The 22,506-nt window shown below is 39.5% G+C and overlaps 1 protein-coding gene across 6 annotated transcripts in view; it reads right to left on the reverse strand.

Annotated features, from left to right (window-relative positions):
- Mapkap1 (MAPK associated protein 1) overlaps positions 1-22,506 on the reverse strand; it is a 233,782-nt gene that overhangs the window by 123,673 nt on the left and 87,603 nt on the right. For all 6 annotated transcript variants that reach the window (XM_090330646.1, XM_090330643.1, XM_090330642.1 and 3 more), the window contains exon 5: positions 17,077-17,249. In XM_090330646.1, the coding sequence (XP_090186772.1) occupies positions 17,077-17,249 (173 nt within the window). The remainder of the gene's footprint in view (positions 1-17,076; positions 17,250-22,506) is intronic.

Here is a 22,506-nt window from a genome sequence, read left to right on the forward strand (position 1 = left end):
ACTTGGAACTTAAAACACAAGGAAAGCAGAGCCATGCCCCTATGACATTTTGGTGGCAAGAACAGGGTTTTGTGTTGCAATATCTGATTTTAAAGCTAGTTCAACCACTAATGAGTTGTGACCAACGTCTTAGAGTTCCATTTCCTTATATGAAAAAAAAATGCCTTCCTTGATTTCCCTACAAGAATCATTGAATCTCTTACAGAATCCAAAAAATAGTCACATTTTTAGTTTTACAGAACTTGGTGAATATTTTTACACATCAATAGTTACACTGCCTTTATCCTACATATGTATCTAGATTCTCCTAAAAAAACAAGGATTCTCCTATTATCTCTTTATGCTTACTTAAGAGTAAAATGGGTGGCACTTGAAGATACTTAACAAATATTTGTTAGATGAATGAATACATGAATATGTAGACTGGATTACTATGGAAAATCATGAATGCTATTAATGAGGTATATGTTAAGAAGATGAGAGGAAGTAGCAAGAGTTCCTTTTTCTTTTTCATCACCGTGATGATCTGTTAACCCAATGAAATATTGCAGTCACAACAATGTACTATGGAGAGCTCAAGGTAAGGGGAGAAGGCATCACCAGAAGAGGTGAAGAGGGAAGGGACATTACATAGCCTAAGAAAATAAGACTACTGCTACCTTTTAATGGAGGAAAACCAGCGAGAAATACTTTTAGCTAGGTAATAAACTTTTATAAGTATATACACAAAGACTATAAATAAATGTACCAAATGATTACCAAAAAAGTATACATTTAACTCACATATACATTTTTCTGATTTTCTACATTTTCCCAATGTATTAAGCAGTTGCATAACTTTCATTTTCCTTTCCTTATGAAGTATTTATTTTTGAGAAGGAAAATACAAGTTCATTGTGCATGGTATAGAAATATGGAGGAGGAAATGTCAGGCCACTCCACAGAGAGACCTAGAGACATAAACTTTATTTGCCTCTCTTACATCCTCATTCCTAACCACTTCCTCTGCCAAGTTCTACAGGTGCAGAAGGAACAATTGTATCTACTGCATAAGGGCATCAGAAAGATTAATAACTTTATTAGTTGCACAAAAATTGTTTTTCATTTTGCCACCATTTCTTCCCCAATTCTTTTTTTTCACATATTTTTATTGTAATTAATAGAAGGGTTACATTATATTCGCCAGATAGAAAGTTCATTAGTTCACATACATTCATACCCTTTCTCATGTCCTGGTCCCCATTCCCCCCCCATCTTGTTTTCCCCCCTTCCCTATCCAATTTCAAATAACCAAATACACATATATCCAATATATCAGATAACAAAGTGAAATACTGTAACATTATGAGATAACCAAGGGACAGCAAAAGAGATGAGAGATAACAGTACATTAAGGACAACAATCACTCATTATATGGCTTTTGTTTCTATATCCTAGAGGTCCTTTCATTTAGCGTCATACTGTATGGCCTTATGTATCAAGGTTTTGCTCTATTGCAAATCTCTGCTAGGAGAGCCCAAGGTTTCTACTGATTAGGACAAATGAGGGAAACCATTGAGTCTGGCTTTGAGTCTTTCCTTTGAGTCTGGCTTACTTCACTTAATATGATTTTTCTAAGTCTTTCCATTTTCTTACAAATGGGGCGATGTTGTTTTTTCTGACAGCAGCATAGAATTCCATTGTGTATAAATACCACATCTTGTTGATCCACTCATCAACTGAGGGACATCTGGGTTGGTTCCATATCTTTGCTATGGTAAATAGTGCTGCAATGAACATCATTGTGCTAGTGGATTTAGTATGCCCTTGTTTCTGGATGGTTGGGTAAATGCCAAGTAGTGGAATTGCTGGGTCATAGGGGAGTTCTATGTTTAGTCTTTTGAAGAACTGCCATACTGGTTGAATGAGTTTGCACTCCCACCAACAATGTAGTAGTGATCCCTCCTGGCCACATCCCCTCCAGCATATGTTGTTATTAGTTTTCTTGATCCTGGCCATTCTAACTGGAGTGAGGTGGAATCTTAGAGTTGTTTTGATTTGCATTTCTTTTATGACCAGAGATGTCGAGCATATCTTCATGTGTCTATAGGACATTCTTATTTCTTCTTCAGAAAAGACTCTCTTTAAGTCTTTGGCCCATCTTTTAATGGGATGGTTGTTTCTTTGGTGATTAGTTTTGGAGTGATTCAATTTTTTGAGCTGTTGATATATTTTAGATATGAGGCCTTTGTCCGTTGTATGGTTAGTGAAGATCTTCTTCCACTCTGTAGGCTTCCTAATTAATTTACTATGTCCTTTGCCATATAGAAGCTCTGCAGTTTAATACAGTCCTACTTATCCAGCCTTTCTCTGATTTGTTGTTTCTTGGTCCTTATTATAAAGTTTCGACCTGTGCCAAGGATGCCTAGTGTGTCTCCTATTTCTTCTTGTAAAGTTTTAAGTGTGTCTGCTTTTACCTCGAGGTCTTTGATCCATTTGGAGTTAATTCTAGTGCAGGCTGACAAAAAAGGATCCAACTTTACTTTTCTGCAGGTGCTTAACCAGTTCTGCCAGCACCACTTGTTGAAGAGGCTGTCTTTCTTCCATTCTATTTTTTTTGGCTCCCTTGTCAAAGTTTAGGTGGCCATAGGTCTGTGGGTTAATATCTGGGTCCTTAGTTCTATTCCATTGGTCTTCAGGCCTGTTCCTGTGCCAGTACCAAGCTGTTTTGATGATTATAGCTCTGTAATAGAGTGTAAAGTTTGGTATTGAAATTCCTCCTGCGCTGTTCTTTCTGCTAAGAAGTGTTTTTGCTATACGGGGTCTTTTATTATTCCATATGAAATTTTGCATTGCCTCTTCTACTTCTTTAAAGAATGACATTGGGATATTGATGGGTATTGAGTTGAATTTGTAGATAGCCCTTACAATGTTGATTCTTCCAATCCAGGAGCATGGGAGGTTTTTCCAATTCTTCAGTTCTGCTTTAATTTCCTTTTTCAGGGTTTTAAAGTTTTCATCAAAAAGGTCCTTTACATTCTTAGTTAAGACAATTCCTAGGTTCTTTTATTTTCTTTGGTGCTATTACAAAAGGAGTTGCTTTCCTGATTGTTGCCTTGTTCCTCTCACTGTTGGCGTAGAGGAAGGCAGTTGATTTTTGAGGGTTAATTTTATACCTTGCTACCTTGCCAAAGTTTTGAATCAGCTCAAGGAGCTTGGGAGTGGAGTCTATAGGGTTTTTTAAATACAGAATCATGTCATCTGCAAAGAGGGAGTTTCACTTCCTCTTTCCCTATTGGGATACCCTTTATTCTTGCTTCTTGCCTTATTGCTCTGGCTAGGAATTCTAATACTATGTTAAAGAGGAGTGGAGAGAGTGGGCATCCTTGTCTCCTTCCTGATTTTAGAGGGAATGGCTTTAGCTTTTCGCCATTAAGTATAATACTAGCTGTGGGTTTGTCATACACAGCCATTATTATATTGAGAAATGTTCCATGGATTCCTAGTTTCTCCAGAGCTTTTAGCATAAAGGGGTGTTGGATCTTGTCAAATGCCTTTCCTGCATCTATTGAGACAATCATGTGATTTTTGTCCTTGCTCCTGTTGATGTGTTGAATTATATTAATTGATTTGTGTATGTTGAACCAGCTTTGCCTCCCTGTGATGAATCCTGTTTGATCATAGTGTATGATTTTTTTGATGAACTGTTGTAGACGGCTGGCCAGTATTTTGTTGAGAAGTTTCACATCACTAATCATCAAAGAAATGGGTCTATAGTTCTCTTTCTTTGATGAATCTCTGTCTGGTTTGTCTTCCCCAATTCTTAAACCTTTTGCTTATTCTGAGGCATGGCCTACAATGAGGCAGACAAACCTAAAACTCCTGCTTTTAACTTACCACAGAAAGAATGATCAGATTAATAAACAAGACCAGAAGAGGCTTAATTTAGGAGCTGGGTCAGTACGAAAACAGAAGTTCCTTGTATGGACCAGGCACCCACAAAAGGATGGAATGAATGGGTGCAAGAGAAAGTATGTGGCCGAGGATGGAGATAGTTAGGTAGAAGCAGCTGCTAATGACTATAAGAACTAAACTTTATGTAATTATTTCATCAAACAAAGTCCAATTGTTTCATTAGAAAATGTATGCACAGCCGGGATTTTGGCGTAGTGGTAGAGTGCTTGCCTAGCATGCATGAAGACCTGGGTTCGATTTCTTGGTACCACATACATACGAAAAAGCTGGAATTGGTGCTGAGGCTCAGGTGGTAGAGCTCTAGCCTTGAGAAAGCCCAAGGACAGTGCTCAGACTCTGAGCTCAAGCCCAGGACTGGGGAAAAAAATGTATTTGATTGAGTTGGTAACCGAATTCATTTTCTATTTAAAGGCTAGGTGGTTTGATGAAGTGACAGAAGTCTTTATGAGGTTCTTATATAGATGGTCATTATGGACATATGAAAATTTGAGTGCATAATCTGGCATGTTCAATTTATACACTCATAACATTTCATTCATGTTTGGAAGATACAAAGTATACTTAGGCATTCACTCATGTATTGTTTCACTGTTGATTATAATGGCAACGAAAGAACATGGGGTTATAATGTCCAGAAGCCTCATTTACTTGGACTTCAGTGGACTTCGTGATAATAGTGCTGTTAAAAGTGTGTTGGCGGCTGGGAGTTTGGCCTGGTGATAGAGTACTTGCCTACCATGCACAAAGACCCGGGTTTGATTCTTCTGTACCACATACATAGAAAAAGCCAGAAGTGGTGCTGTGGTTCAAGTGGTAGAGCTCTAGCCTTGAGAAAGCCTGAGGACAGTGCTCAGGCCTTGAGTTCAAGCCCCAGGACTAGCAAAAAAAAAAGTGTGTTGGTTCCAGGTACCAGCAGTTCACATTTGTAATCTTAGCTACTTAGGAGGCTGATATTTGAGAACCATGGCTCAAAGTCAGGCTGGCAGGAAAGTCCTAAAAGCTGGAACTGCAGTTGTGGCTCAAGTGGTAGAGTGCCAGCCTTGAGTAAAAAAAGAAAATAGAGCCAGGCGCAGTGGATCATACCTGTGATCCTAGCTACTCAGAAGGCTGAGATCTGAGGATCAAGGTTCAAAGCCAGCCCAAAAACTGAACTGAGACTCAAATTAACCTCTAGAAAATGAGGAGTGGGGCTTGGCTCAAGGGTAGAGTGGTAGACTCGAGCTGAAGAGCACAGGAATAGTGCCCAGGCCCAGGGGTAGGGTGGTAGCCTTGAGCTGAAGAACTCAGTGGCTCAAACCCCATGACCCACGAAAAAAAAAAAAAGATAGCATCTAGGCCCAGAGTTCAAGCCCCAGTAGCAGTGTATTAACAAGAAGGGTGGAAAGAGGGTTGTAGCTCAGAGGTTCATTCTTGCTGAAGTGACACAAAAATAATATTAAGACTGTCAAGAATTTCTTTTCTTCAAAACCCCCATAAAATGGGAAATAAATATTGACAAATAACACTATAAAGTTTATCAAGCCACATCAACCTCATACCAAAATAATTAAAACTAAATTTTCTGGTAAAGAAATTTTAGAGAGAAAATGTTCACTAATTTCTACTGGAATCAAAACCTTTGCACTGCTTTGAACTTTTTTTTTTTAAAGGATAGTTTCTATGTAATGTCTTCATTACTGACATTTGAATTCAGAGCTTCCTGCTTGCAGGAATCACTCTTTCATTTGAGTCCTCCCTCCCCTCCATTACTTTAGATTTTATTTTCTTAGATAGGGTTTCATGGTTTTTTCCTCAGGACCTGCCTTGAACTGTGATCTTCCTGCAGAAGCAAGGATTATAAGCCATACCTGGCTCTTTTTGTGTAGATAACAGTATCATCAACTTTTTTCCCAGTCTGGACATGAACTCTATCTCTGCCTTCCAGGTAGTTTAGATTACAGATGTGCATGCCCATGCCCAGCCAATACTTTCTACTTCTATATTTATGATGCTCATGTATAAAGAAAGCTCTGCTTGTCTTGCCCATGTGGGACATATCGGCAATGTTTTAGTATTCTTTTTTTTTTTTTGCCAATTCCATCATTTCTGAACATCCTAACATTCCAAAAATTCATTTACCAGAATTATGAATTTCAGAAACTCACATTTCAAATCCCCCTGTAACATACATTCTCAATCCTACTACCAGAGGAAGCTTTCAGAAACAAATGTGGCACTGTCACCATGCTTAAATCATGAATCACCATTCTTGATTCCCTCCCCCCCAATCCAGGGCTTGGGCTCAGGGCCTGAGCACTGTCCTTGGTTTTTCTCAAGGCTAGAGCTCTACCACTTGAGCCACAGCACCGCTTCTGGCTTTTTTCTTTGTATTGGTACCGAGGAATCGAACCCGGGCCTTCGTGCATGCTAGGTAATCACTCTACCTCTAGGCCAAACTCCCGGCCCCCCATTCATGATTTTCATATTTAACTTCAAAAATCCCACTGAAAGTACCGAGCTTCCACAGCATCTTCCATTGTACTTTGTCTTGCTCTTGCCTTCCCTCCAGCTTTCCACCATTCCAGAACACATACGTTAGGCCCCAGCCATACCTACTACTTAAATCCCCTCATCTGGTCAGTGCTAGTTCCTATCACATTTCGTGTGGTCCATCAGCCTTTGTTCCTAGAGGCCCATGTCATTGAGTACCATTTCTTCTCTATTAGGTTTCCCAGCTATCCTCCACTCCCACCCAATCCAGGCAGAACCAGAAAAAAACCTTTCTCCGTGGCCCTATGTGCACTCTATCATTCTAGAAGTTTCAATGACACTAGCCAAAGAAGGTTGATTAGGGGTCTGTCTGTCTAGCCTAGGGTGGGAGATGTGGAATGGTGGGAGCGAGGAAGAGAGGAAGAAAAAGAAGGGACAGATGGAAATAGGAAGGAACTATCTTAAATAACTACAGCGTCTGTGATGCTTTTCATGACAAGAGCCTCATTTCTTGGTAAAGAATAGCTGTTAAGAGCAAGAAAAACAGAGATGGACCTAGGTTAAATTCTGAACTTGAACTTTCCTTTTTCAAATTTCAAAAAAAAAAAAAAAATTCAACCTTGCAAGATCTGCTACTTGGTTTGTTTTCTTTATTTTCTTTCTTTCCTAAGTCATTTGCTAATAAAGTATATAATCTCTCCTATAAAAAAAATTTCCATCTATGGGCCAGGAGTTTAGCCTAGCATGCACAAAGACCCAGGTTCGATTCCTTGATAGCACATACATAGAAAAAAGCTGGAAGTGGTGCTGTGGCTCAAGCAGCAAAGCTCTAGCCTTGAGAAAGCCCAAGGACAGTGCCCAGGCCCTGAGTTCAAGGCCCAGGACCGGCAAAAAAAAAAAAAAAAAAAGAATGCCACCTATGACTTACAAAGACATATATAAGACATATTATAAGACAATATAATTAATGTCCTTATAGCACGTTCACGACATACAAAAGGCACTCCAGTATGTTTTTTGGGTGTGGTCCTGAGCTTTTTACTTAAGAGTAGAGCTTTACCACTTGAGCCTAAGTTCTCCTTCCAGATTTTTGGTGGTTAACTGAAGATAAGGATACCATCAAGGGCTGGGAGTTTGGCCTAGTGGTAGAGTACTTGCCTAGCATGCACAAAGACTCGGGTTCAATTCCTCAGTACCATATACATAGAAAAAAGCCGGAAGTGATGCTGAGGCTCAAGTGGTAGAGCTCTAGCTTTGAGAAAGTCCAAGGACATTGCTCAGGCCCTGAGCTCAAGCCCAAGACTAGCCCCTCCCCCCAAAAAAAGGATATCATCCTGACAAGGCTGGCTTAGAACCATGAACCTCAGGTCCCAGTTTTCTTAGTGGCTAGGATTACCAGTGTGAGCCACCAGCACAGGGCTCCCCCTGCCTTATCTCCCAATGCATCACTTAGCAGTGGTGACTCTGGCAGTTGTAAATCAGGTTTTCTTCCTATGAGTACATGAGAAGGCTGAGAACTTAGTGGGTTTTATGGATAAGGGTCTGTGTATAGTCTTTCGTCTGCCTCATCAGATCCTTGAGAAAAAAAAATTTTTTTCCTTGGCAGGGCAGAGAGGGGGTGCTCATCTCTGACCGATCTCTGAATGTTCCCATGCTCTTTTATCCATTCCACAGATTATTTACTACCCTGTGTTAGGGACTGGAGAATACATGTCATAAAACTGACATGGACCAGACACAAATTCACATCTATGCTACTACTCCTAAGTATTGTCTTACATGTCTCTTGAGGGATCTCAGCCTTCATTACAGCCCAAACCAAATTTCATTCACCCTACTCTGAGCCTATTTTCTTTCTCTCTTTCTTTCTTTCTCTCTGTCCTTCCTTCCTTCCTTCTTTCCTTCCTTCCTTTCTCCTTCTCTCTCTCTCTCTCTCCCTTTTCCCCTCTCTCCCTCCCTCCCTTCCTTCCACCTCCATTTTTTGCCAGTCCTGGGACTTGAATTCAAGGCCTGGGCACTGTCCCTGAGCTTCTTTTGCCCAAGGCTAGTATTCGATCACTTGAGCCACAAAGCCACTTCTGGTTTTTTCTGTTTATGTGGTACTAAAGAATTGAACCCAGGACTTCATGCATGCTAGGCAAGCACTCTACAATGAAGCCATATTCCCAGCTCTGAGCCTATTTATTTTCTAGCATATCATATCCACACAGCTCTTTCGTGTTCAGTTTTAGGTTCTTCTTTTCACTCATTCATGCTGCAGGCTTCGATGTACATACACTCCCAAATTTACATTACCAGCTGATCTCTCTTCTCTCATCTGAACTACAAACAGAGATCAGTGGATATTCAAAACATCCCTTTAGATATAGCAAAATCACCTCAAATTAACAGGCCGAAAACTGAACCCTTGCTAGACTTGCCACTCCTCTTCAAACTTTGAAAGCCAAAAAAAGTCAGAGGCTCCTTTTCTCAGTGAAGGGCATAACAAAGCATAAAGAGATGCAAGTCTAAACCACAGAGAGACATCTTGGAGCCACTCTTCTCCATGCTCACTATACCATACCTAATGCTTCCTTATCATGTGAGTTTTACCTCTCACACATTTCCAGAATATGCCTACTTCTCCCAGTCCCCATGATCACCCCTTAACACCTCTTAGTCTTATGCCACTCTGCTTCCTCTATGCTTCTATGCGTTCTAGTCCCGCCTGGCCATCATGTTTACTTCCATCATGCTGTTTCAAGCTGCATGCATACTCCACCCAAATGCCTCTGGTCACTTTATTGAGAAATGTCTCTCTGGCTTCAAACTGGGCTGTCATAATGGTGTTTCTTAATTTCAGAGCAATTAATACTGTGTGTGTGTATGTGTGTGTGCATCCGCATGTGTGCGCGTATACCTGCATGTGTGTGTGTGTGTACATGCCAGTCCTGGGGTTTAAACTTGACCTGGGCACTGTCCCTGAACTATTCTACCACTCTACCACCTTTAATGGACTTTCCTGCCCAGGCTTTGAACGTAATCCTGAGATGTCAGCCCCGTGAATGGCTAGGATTACAGGTGTGAGCCACTGGTACCTAATAATTTAACACCATCTTTAAGCAAAAATTATGTAAGTTAATTATTTTAATTAATTTTAGTTATTTGTCCACTACTCATACTAGACTCTGGAATTCCAACAAGCACTGTAAACCTAGCAAAATGCCTGTGATATAAAAAATACTCAATAAATATTTGCAAGATGCATGAATGAATGCAGATGATAAGTGAAATGAGCCAGTTATAAAGCTCTATTACACTTGATAATTTCTCCTTCCCCAACATACTGTAAATATTTTGAGTGGAGCAACAGTATTTCTCTCCTTCATTTTAACCTCAATAACTAGGACCTTGGGTCTCCAAAAGTATTTGTTGAAGGGGTGAAGAAATGTGAAACTGTAGAGACAATAAAAGCATCTGTGGTGGTCAGAGGTGAGGGAGAGGAACAATAGCCAGAGCACAGAGCTTTGGAAATGAAGTGGGAAATGGAGGAGAAAAGCGGAAAGGCATTTCTAGTTAGAAAACAGTGAAAGTAGAGAGGGTCTTGTTGCCACTAAAGAACATAAAGGCCAGGAGTAGTCAGAGGGGAGGGACCACTGAGGCTGCATTATTTAGGCAAGTATCTCTTAACAATGACTCGCAGGATCATAAAATAGAATCAAGCACCAAGCTAGGAAGGGTAGAAGACTAGATATAGGTGTCTATGCAGGCAGTATAGTAGGGAACTATGAGGAACACAGGAAAGAATCATGATTGCAAACCTGTCTAGAAACAGACTGTATTCCTAAATGCTGTCATGTCATGAACTCATGGGGCATTGGAGTATCATAGCACAATACAACCTGGGGATATCAAGAAAGTGATACATTATTTTACTATATACCACCATTAGTATTGATTGTGTTAGTAGCTGGCTAAAGTTACAGTCTTCAATAGCAGTAGAAATGACTTTTTTTTTTTTTTTTGCCGGTCCCGGGCTTGAGCTCAGGGCCTGAGCCCTGTCCTTGAACGTTCTCAAGGCTAGAGCTCTACCTCTTGAGCCTCAGCACCACTTGCGGCTTTTTTCTATGTATGTGGTACCGAGGAATCGAACCCGGGTGTTCGTGCATGCTAGGCAAGCACTCTACCACTAGGCTAAACTCCCGGGCCCAGAAATGACATTTTTAATGAGGTGGTTTTTAAGACAGAATCTTGACATGTAAGTCAGATGGGTCTGGATGAAACTTGCTATATAGTCTAGGCTGGAAACAAATATGTGGTCTTATTGCCTCTGCCCGCCAACTGCTGTAATTATAGGCATGTTCACCAGACCTGGTTAAAAATATTCATTGAGCACTTCACATATATTTTTGCATTTTGCTTATAACAACCTTAATAGTTTCCATCTCATTTTACATGTGGTTTAAGTAATTTATTCAAGACCACTTTGCTACTACGTGTTACAACAGATAAAAAAAAACCAATGCATTCCACACTTTCAACCACTCTTATACTCAAAGATGGTAGACAAAGCTGGGACAGTGGCTCATGCCAGTAGACATAGTTACTGAGGATACTGAGACTGGAAAAATCCCAGCTAATCAGGGCAAAAAAAAAAAAAAAAAAACCCAAAACAAACAAAAAAAACCCTCATAAGACACTTTCTCAATTAACACTGGGAGTGTGGGTTATGTGTCTGTTATTTCAGCTACAAGGAAGAGTGAGACTGAGGGGCTAACAGTTCTAGACTAGTCCAGACCAGAAACATTCACAAGACTATCTCAACAGAACAAGCTGAGAATGGCAGTGTGCACTGATCATCTAAGCTATAGTGAGAAAGATAAAATAGGAGGATCTCAGTCCAAGTGTGGACCTGGGAAAAACATAATACCGTATCTCAAAATAACTAACGCAAAAATGCCTGGAGGCTTTGGTGGCAGAGTGCCTGCTAAGCAAACCTGAGTTTAAGCCCTAGTATAAAGAGGCTTAGAAAAAGTTTGATACTTAATGGGTTAAGTCCACAGCTATCTGTAAGACACACAAATTTTCTCCAGGCTCTAGATAACTGAAGTTACATTAGAATGAATCAAATCCATTACAGAATGGTGATCTCTACTGCATGCTACACCATATATTGGTATACATGACACTATCCCATATAGTAGTCATGAGGCACAAGTGGCTACAGAGCACTTTGGGAATGTGGTTAGTCTCAGTTGAGAACAAACATGCTGGGCACCAGTGGCTCACACCTATTATCCGGGCTACCCAAGAGGCTGAGATCTGAGGATCATGGTTTGAAGCCAGTCAAGGCAAAAAAGTCCAGGAGACTCTATTTCCAAATAACCAGCAAAAAGACACCCCACAACTGAATGTGATAAAGCACCAGCTCTGAGTGAAAAACTTGAGCAAGAGCATAAAGCCCTGAGTTCAAGCCCAAAATTAAAACAAAAAGAACCCTGTTGATTATAAAGACTTAGGAACAAAACATCTATCTAAATACATAAACCATATGTAACTATGACATACATTTTAATATATTTGATAGTAGGTATAAATATTATACTATATATTATATATTTATTATATTTATATTTAATACTACTAGAAAATATTACACACATGCTATGCTTATTTAATATTTACAAATTTAGTATTTGTAGATTGTATGTTGAAATAATATTATTGTAGATATGCTATAAAGTGATTACTGGAAATTACAAATAGAAATGACATATGCAACTTGCAATATATTCTTACAACACTGCTCTACAGCCTGAAAGTTCCACTCACGAAATATCACAACACTTTACTTTTGTTTCTGTTTTAAAACAAACACTTCAGGCTCTTAGTAGCACACTCTCAGTAGCCTGATAAACAACAATAGCTGTTGAGAGACCAGTGAAATTATATTGAATGCCTAAGGGACAACTGAAAGGAAGAAGGCAAGGAAGGACCATTTTAGTGTATGGGAGAGTCATAATACATAACTAAAGTTTCCGCATAAAAAATGGGAAGAGTCAAAATTACCCTTGAAAGTCTCTTAAATTATCTATGAAGGCAAGTATATGTGGTTTTGTGTGAAGAGGAAGTGTATATCTCAAGTTCATGACAGGGTAAAACCTCACTGAATTTTACATTTCTCTCACAAGTGAATGTTACTCAGAAGATATTGTTTCATTTTTGAATTTAATGGAGAAATATAAATTAAGGAATGTTTTTAAAAATCTTACAGGTCAGGAAAAGGCCCAGAGAAATACTCAGCAGATCTTTGACATAAGTACAAAGACAATTTAATGAAGAAAAACAATCTTCAACAAAGGATGTTGGAACAAGTAGATATCCACATAAAATTGTGAAATCTAGACACTAACCTTTTATCTTTCCCCCAAAGAAACTCCAGATTGCAGGCCCCAACTTTGTGGTAGATCAAGCCCTGGGCTTCTTTCTACACACATAATGACTAGCATTTTATCGAATGAGCTCCATCTTCAGCCCAGGACCACAGATCTAAATGTAAAATGTAAAATTATAAAACTTCTAAAACATAATATTAAAAAAAATGTAAGTGGTCTAGATGTTTTTGTTATTGTTTCTGAGACAGAATCAGACTGGCCTCAAAGTTACTAACTCCCTGCTTCCACCTCCCAAATGTTGTGGTTACAGACATGTACCACCATGCTCTACTGCTGACGATACCATGAAAATATTACAGGAAGGGGTAGAAGAAACACTAGGGCACAGGTCAAAACTTCCTAAGTAAAGATCCAGAATCACAACAAATCAAAGAAAGACAGGATAACTGGGATTACATCAAATGAAGATTTTCTGCAAGGCAAAGGACATAGTAGCAAGATAAACAGAAAGCCCACAGAACAGGACAAGCTTTTTACATCACACATATATTTAGAGCTCAAAAAATTAAACCCCCCAAAAGAAATAAACCTTCAAAGAAACAACAATCCAATGTAAATGGGCTAAAGACTTCTCAGAAGAAGTAAGAACGGCCAATAGACACATGAAGAAATGTACAAACTCTGGAAATAAAAGAAATGCAAATCAAAATGACATTAAGATTTCATCACACCCCAGTTAAAATGATCATTATCAAGAAAACTAATAATAGCAGGTGCTTATAGGGATGTTGTCAAAAGGGAACACTACTATACTGTTGGTGGGAATGTGAAGTTGTTCAACCACTCTGGAAAGCAGTAGGGAGGTTCCTCAAAAGACTAAACATAGAGCTTCCCTATAACCCAGCAATTCGACTCCTGGGCATTTATCTAATAGACCACAAATAAGGCCATACCATGTACACTGCAGCATTGTTTACCATAGTTAAGATGCCCCTCAGCAGGCCAATGAGTCAAGAAAATTATCTATCTATCTATCTATCTATCTATCTATCTATCTATCTATCTATCTATAATGGAATTCTATGCTTCCATCAGAAAGAATGGTATTGCACCACTTGTAAGTAAATGATAAGACTTGGGAAATATATTAAGCAGAGTAAGCCAAACCCAAGGAAACATGGGTTGCATAGTTTCCCTCATTTGTGGTAATTAAAATATACTTATATACAAGTTAACACAATAGATGATAGAAGACAAAAAAATTATACTTTCACATTATATACAGGACTCTAAACATTGACTCAGTGATACCAAAGAAGGATGTTCTTAGGAGACAACACAAAGGTTCAACAGCTATGTACATATACTCATATAAAATGATGTTTAACGAAATGAACTCCAAGAAATGGAAACAAGAGGGTTTTTTGTTGTTGTTTTGCTTTTTTTTCCCCTCTCCTTTGTCACTGTTTTTTATTTCTGTACCTTTTACCTTGTACCGTTTTATATTGTATGGTATTATTATCTTGTATTTTGTCTTCTCTTGAACATTTATCTGTTTTAGGGAGGGTAAGAGAAGAGCACAGAAATGGTGGGACAAAGGGTAAACAAATGTAGCAGATGCTGTTGAGGAGAGGGGCCATGAGGGAAAAACTGGGAGAAAGGAGGGGAGAGGTAACACTGTTCAAAAAAAAATGTACTGTGGTGGAGGGGAGGGAAAGTGAGAGAAAAACATGGGAAGGGGTATATATGTTTAATAAATAACGTACCTATTACCTAATGAATGTAACTGTAACCTCTCTATATATCACCCTGACAATAAAATACAATAAAAAAACTTTCAAAGAAATGTACTTATTATCTGACTTATATAACCATAACCCCTCTGTATATCACCTTACAATAACAATACTCACTTTGTTCAGAAAACCCCATTTTTATTCAAGAGAATAACTGACACTATATACTCAGGCTTGAGTCTCTGGTTAACTTTTTAAAATCATAGTCTATCACTTTAAGGAAAACAAATGATATTCCCAAGGACAAAATTTCAGGCTCCACGTTAAACAGAGAAATTTGTTGTGTCCATTACAAAGATTCACCACTTTCCCAAATGCAGACTTTCCTGCTAAGACTGGTGGCAACATCACTAAACATGAATTTCTGACACTGTTGTAGTAAAGAGTGATAACATTCTAAAAGATCTGAAGTGCAACCAATCAGTATTTTCTAAATGATCAGTGTGCTATTGACCATTTACAAAACATTCTAAGTGCTAATTTCTCCCTACTTTTATTTTGGAAAACACATTTTAATATTATTTAAATTTTGAGATGGGGTCTCAAGGCTACCCTTTAAATTAAGGCCATTTACTAAGATTAATAGTGTCATCACAACCAGCAAAATAGTTTGGTGTGTGCTTTTTTTTTTTTTAAATGTTATGTCTTGCGGATTAACAAAAACAGGCTGTTTAATAATCATAAAATAGATTATAGTATAAAAAGAAGTCAAATTGGCCAGAAGCAGTGGCTTATACCTGTAATCCTAGCTACTCAGGAGGCTAAGATCTGAGGATCTCGGTTCAAAGCCAGCCCCAACAGTCTTTTTTTTTTTTTTGCCAGTCCTGGGCTTGGGCTCAGGGCCTGAGCACTGTCCTTGGACTTTCTCAAGGCTAGCACTCTACCACTTGAGCCTCAGCACCATTTCCGGCTTTGATCTATGTATGTGGTACTGAGGAATCGAACCCGGGTCTTCGTGCATGCTAGGCAAGCACTCTACCACTTGGCCAAACTCCCGGAACCCAGCCCCAGCACTCTTATCTCCAATTAACTACAAAAAAATGAGAAGTGGCACTATGGCTCAAGGAATAGCATGGAAGCCTTGAGCTGAAGAGTTCAGGGACAGTGTCCAGGCCCAGAGTTCAAGCCTCATAACCCCCACACACAAAAATAAATAAAACAAAGGAGGTCAAATTTATAAAATCAGAGCAAGTATTTAATAGTTTTTAAATAACCTAAAAATAGAAATGGAATTTTTTTTACTGTTGCCTTGTTGTTCTACAGTTACTAAACTCATGACATGAAATGCTAAGCCAAGTACTCTACCACTGGCTCTATCCTTGTCTGAGTCTAGAGGGCATTTTGACTAGAAAGGATTTCTACTGCCATAAGAACAATAAAGATGATGTTTATATTTCAAATTCATTCAGGCAATTTCAGTAAGAACTTGTAAGAATCCTGGTATGGTATTGTAAATCTGCAATCTCAGTACTCAGGAAGCGGAGGTAGAAAGCTCACAAATTTGAGGTAATCTGGGCTATGTTGCAAGATCCTGTCTCCAAAGGAAAAAAAAAAAGGCATGCTCTCTACATTTTACTATATTCCAAACCCTACTGCAGGAAAGAGCAGAGGTCAGAACAGAAACCTGTTGAAGAAGATACTCAAGCAGGGAAAGCCAATGCAACAAAGTAATTTAATGTTCAAGGTGAAATGTACAGGCACAGAGATTCTGCTTTCAAATACCTCTTAATATCATTGTTTACCTAATGAGGAAAACTTAAAATGTAGACCTAAATTCTTACTTTTATTTTATTTTTGCCAGTCCTGTGGCTTCAGCTCAGGGACTCAGCACTGTCCTGGAGCTTTCTCAAGGCTAGCGCTCTATCACTTGATCCACAGCACCACTTCTGGCTTTTTCTGTGTATGTGGTACCAAGGAGGAATTGAACCCAAGGCTTTGTGCATGCTAGGCAAGCACTCTACTAATAGGCCAAACTCCTGGCCCCTGTAGACCTAAATTCTATATAAGGCAAAAGAAGTAATTTAACAGTGTAGAATCAACTCCTGAGATGCCATCTCCCATTACTGTAATGCCCAGCAATAACAGTCCTGACCTTGAGGTGTTCCATCCACAATCAGATCTTAAGAGGGAGATGAGAGATGCAAACAACACCACCTAGAATGAAGTGCCAGCTCATAGTAGGTGCCCAGCAAACATCAGTTCCCGCTCATGCTCTTTTATCAGCATAAAATGCATACAGTTTGTTAGGGGGAGAAATAGTATAAAGCACACAACTTGTCAGGAAATCATTCAAACTCATCTTTTCATGTCCAGATTCAGAAAGTTGGTCAAAGGAGTTGGTGTGAAATAAGTCCGAGAGACATAGGCCCAGGAAATATTGAATACCCTGAACTAGGTCACTAGGGAGGTCTGATTCCAGGCCAAAGCCTGAAAGGACCGACTTGGCCAAGAGTGCAGCTTTAGACATGAGAGAAAGGATTACTTGAGCTTTGGCTCCCGGCCTTCACTTGTGTACTGCCAACAGATGAGCCCGATGAGGTCCTGCACCCTGGCGCTGGCCATTGTCACCACGGTCATTGGCAGCAGTCTGTCCTGGCTCGAGTGCAGGGGGAGGTAGACGTCAATCTTCTTGGTTGCAGTTGTACCTACGTGACCCTGTGGACAGAGCACATGCATGAGAAGAGAGCACATAGCCAGGGCTATGTAGACCCTTTAGGGCCACAACCATCACTCTTAGGGGCTGGGGCAACGCTGACCTTCCTTTTTTTTTTTCATTTCATAGCACTGGGAATTGAACAGAGGGCCTCGACTTGAGCCAGGCTCTGTGCTGCAATATGGCCATTTCTCATCTGCTCTGAGCCCAGGCTGCTCCTACATGGAAGTGCTGTGTAGTTTTAAGGATCTCCTTCCTTTAACCTTGGTCCAATGGGTTAAACTCTGAACTCTCAGGATGGTAAATGAGAACTACTGAAAGAAATTCATAGACCAGGCAAGTGGCTCCCACCTGTAATTCAAGCTACTCAGGAGGCTGAGATTTGAGTCTCTTGATTTGAAGCCAGTCCAGCCAGGCAAAAAAGTCTGTGAGACTATTATCTCCAATAAACCACTCAGGAAAAACTGGTAGCAGCACTGTGACGTAAGTAGTAGCACTACCCTCAAACACAAGGAGGTTCTAGGATAGCACCTAAGCTGTGAGTTCAAACCCCAGTAGCAGCAGATAATAATAATAATAATAATAATAATAATAATAATATTAAATAGGAGTGTCAAGGAGAGTTGATGTGTATTTAGTAGCTTTGTGAATAACTCAGATGACCTTGGCATCAGTTGCCCTCCCCAGCAATCACCATACTATTGCCTGATAGATTGAGACAAGCACCCTAGGCTGCTCCAATTCTCTCTAGGGAAGCATTTACCCTGGAACCAAGTGCTTGGCTTCTCAGACTCTGCAAGGGTGACGTCTCTCATGTAGTATGTCTGCTACTCTAGTTCTCTGAGTTCAAGTTCCACAATGACTCATTTCACACTGCTCTATGTATCCACTAATGCCTCATCCTTCAGCTTTCCACTCTGCAATTTGAAGCTCTTAGACAGTCAGCAAACTTCCATGAATCTTCAGGTGCATTTAAAAAGAAATTATTTGAAGGCAGTATTGGTATTTAAACTTGGGGCTACATGCTCAGTAGGAAGTTGCTCTACTACTTGACCCCTTTTGGCCATAACTATTTTTTTTTTGAGCTAAGATCTTGCATTAGTTACCCAGTTGGCCTGGACTGTATTTCTCCTACCCATGCCTCTGACATAGCTGGGATAATAGGCATGCATTACCCATTAAAAGCTTAGTGGTTGAGATGAGGGTCTCATGAACTATTTTGCCTGGGCAGGGCTTAAACTGCTATCAATATTCTTGATCTCTACCTTCTGAGAAATTGGGATTACAGGAAGAAACCATTGTGCGTGGTCCTCAATTTCTTTTTAGAAACAATTTCTCAACTCCTGTCCTTAAAACCTGCTGTTTGTTGAGGATACTTCTTTCACTGCTGTCCTAAAAAGATTCCTTTGCCTTCCTTTCCCTCTATTCTCTTTCCTCCCTTTCATTTTTTCTCTTTCATGCTTTCTTCTTTAAAAGATTTGAGCTCCTACGCTTCTTTCTCTCATCTGAACATGTCTATTATGTAGTATATTAAAAAAAAAAAGTCCCAAGTAACATAAGTCCAAATCAGAGCTGTCCCTCTTACTCCAGCAGCAGCAGCAACAACCTCCTCATTGGCTGCCAGGTGAACAATCTAGAGTTTTCTCTCTTCCTTTACTATTTTCTCCTCTAGTAAATTCTAGTGTATCTACTTCAAAGGTACACTACAATAGAGGTCTCATCAATAGATGATGCTAAGTCAACTGGATAGCCACACACAAAAGAGTATTTGGAGCTGGATATGGTGGCACATGCCTGTAATCAGGTAGGAATGTCAACAGTTTGAAGTCAACTCAGGTAAAGTTAGCAGGAAAGACCTATATCCAGAATAAAAATAAAAACAAAAGAGACAGGATAAGCTTTTGTTTAGCAGGCTTGAGACCCTGGTTTCAACCTCTAGTACCACATATCACACAGACACACAGACAGACAGACAGACACAGACACAGACACAGACACAGACACAGACACACACACACACACACACACACACACACTAATTTGAACTCCTACCTAATCAAAAGATATTTATTAAAGATGAATCAAAGACTAAATGTAGAGCTGAAACTATAAAGCCCTTAAAAAGAAACAAATATAACTATCAGATTATGCAATAATTGAAAGTACAAGCAACAAGAGATCATGTTAAAGGCCAATTTAAGTACATAGCAAGACCATGTCTCACAAATATAAGTTTAAATTAAAGCCAAGTAACAATGGTTCATCCTAGGATGTATCCCAGGAGGCTGATCTGGAGGAACATGGTTCAAAGCCAGCTCAAGTGAGACTATCTTCAAAATAACTAACAAAAGTAGATCTGAAAACATGGCTGAACTGGTAGAGCACCAGTCAGCCAAGCAAGTTATGCATGTGTGAGAGGCCCTGATTTTAAGCCCTAGTACTGAAACAGAGGGGAGAGGGGAAAGAAGAGGAAGGAGGAGGAGGGAAGAGGAAAAGAGAAGGGAGAAGGAGAGAAGAAAACTGGGGAGAGGTGGAGAGGGGAAAGAGAGAAAGTTATCACAAAGGAAATTATCAAGAAAGTTAGAGGAGGGCTGAGATGTAGATCAGTGGCAAAGTGCTTGCTTAGCAAATGCCACATCCTGGGTTGGATCCCCAGTACCAAAAAAGAAAAGACAAAAAGAATAATTAAAAAAAAAAACAACAAAGAAATTTATAGGTTTACACATACAATGTCAGCTATTCAAGAAACAGAGATCTCAAGCTGGGCAAGGTGGCTCACACCTGTAGTCCTAGCTACTTAGAAAGCTGATATCTGAAAGTCAAGGTTCAAAGCCAACCCCGGGCACAAAAAGACCTAAGACTCTTATCTCTAATTACCTCTAGAAAAAAACGGAAAGTGGGGCTTGGCTCAAGGATAAGGCTGTTGCGCAGGGACAGCACCAAGACCAAGTTCAAGCCCCTTGACCCAGAAAAACAAAAACAAAAACAAAAAACAGAGATCTGGATTGTACTTCAAGGCCAGCCCTGGCAAAAAGTTAGTGAGACTCCATCTCTATCAATAAGTTAGATGTGGTGGCACATGCCTGTCAGATGAGTAACAGCAGTTCAGGCTTGTCCAGGCAAAAATTCAAGATATTAAAAAAATAGATAAAAAAGGACTAAAGTTATACTTCAAGTGGCAGAGTGCCTGACTAGCAAGTGGCACGAGAACCTATGTTCAAACCCTAGTATCACGGAAAACAAAACAAAATAAAACACAAAACAGAGAAAGAAACCTTAAAAGAAAGAGAAGACAACACATAGAATGAGAAATAGCTGCAAAGCATGTAATTCTTAAGGATCTTCAGTTTAGAACAGCTTGAGAACTCTTATAACTCAACATAAAAAGATAATCCAGCTGGGCACTGTATTCCTAACTCCTCAGGAGGCTGAGATCTGAGGAAAGTGGTTCAAAGCCAACCGAGGCATGAAGGTCAGATTCTTATCTCCAATTAGCCACACACATACAAAAAAGTGGAACTGTGGCTCCAGTGTAGAAAGCTAGCCTTGAGCAAAAAAATCTCAGAGACAGTGCCTAGACCTTGAGCTCAAGCCCCAGGACCAGCATAAAAACAAAATAAAGATAATTCAATTAAAAACACTGACAAAGAATTTGAGTCTTTCAAAGAAGATATAGAATTGGTCAATAAACATATAAAAAGATGTTTAATATAATCAATTACAATTCAAATCAAAACCAGAAGAACTATTTCTGATTTTTATTTTATTTTTCCAGAACCAAAATTTGAATTCATAGCCTTGAGCTCTAGCTTGGCTTTCTTGCTCAATGCTGGCACTCTATCACTTGAGTCATACCTCTAGCCCTCAGAGATACTATTTCAAAACCACTGATACAGCTCTAATTAAAAACAAAATATTATCCCCCCACACCAAAAGAATCCCACAATAAAAATGCTTGACAATAGTTCATAAGGATGTGCAGAACTTGGAGCCTCACACATTGCCAGTGGAAATGCAAAATGATGCATCCATTGTGAAAAGCAGTTTGGCACTTTCTCAAAATTTTAAACAGAGTTACCAGATGACCCAGCTATTTCCCTCCTAGGTACATACTGAAGACAATTTGAAAACATATGTTCACATAAAATCTTGGACCTGAATGTTCACAGCAATGCTATTTATAACAGCTAAAGAACGAGAACAACTTAAATGTCCTTTAACTGATAAGTGGATAAACAAAATCCATACAACAAAATAATACTTAGTCATAAAAAGGAATGAATTACTGATACATGCTATAATATGGTGAATTTTAGAAACATTAAAGAAGCCAGACATAAAAGTTCACTTATATGAAATGTTTCAAATAGGCAAATTCATAGAGTTTGTAGATTATAGAGGTTGACAGGAGATGCGGAAGTAGGGACTTAACAGGTTTGTAGCTTTCAGGGGTGGTGATTGAGAGAAACGTTCTAGAATTACAGTTTCATAACACTGAATATATGAAAAACCACAGAGTAACACACTTAAGATAGCTGAAATGGTAAATTTTATATGGTACATTTTTAAATTTCACAATAAAAAATGGAAAACTATTTCAAACCATCTAACTTCTCTCCTTGCCCACTGCCACCAAAATACCTTCAGATTTTACCTAGACTATTATAATAAGATTCCAAACTTACCTACTGTTCTTCTTTTTTTTGCCAGTCCTAGGCTTGAGCTCAGGGCCTGAGCACTGTCCTTGGACTTTCTCAAGGCTAGCACTCTACCACTTGAGCCTCAGCACCACTTCCAGCTTTTTTGTATGTATGTGGGACCGAGGAATCGAACCCGGGTCTTCATGCATGCTAGGCAAGCACTCTACCACTAGGCCAAACTCCCAGCCCACCTACTGTTCTTCTTTCTACTCCAACAAAATAATTGAGTTAGAGGTGTAGCACAGTGGAGAGTGCTTGTCTAACATGTGCCAGGACCTAGAGTCTACCATAAGGACTATGCACATCTACACACACACACACACACACACACACACACACACACACCTGATTGTTTTTACATCCCTCTTTAAATTCCTTCAGAGAGTAGTTGCCAGGCACTGATTAAAATCCAACGAAATGCTGTATGATTTGGCCCTTGATCAGCTCTCCAACATCACTTATTGCCAACTCTCTCCACCCACTCCTCAGGGTTTCGCTACACTGGCCTTCTAAGTGCTCTGGATGTGTGCACGTACATGTGAGTGTACATAGCTAGTCT

The sequence above is a fragment of the Megascapheus bottae genome, chromosome 3 (genome assembly GCF_031878675.1).
Source record: "Megascapheus bottae isolate mThoBot1 chromosome 3, mThoBot2.hap1, whole genome shotgun sequence".
In the NCBI taxonomy this organism is placed as follows: Eukaryota; Metazoa; Chordata; class Mammalia; order Rodentia; family Geomyidae; genus Megascapheus; species Megascapheus bottae.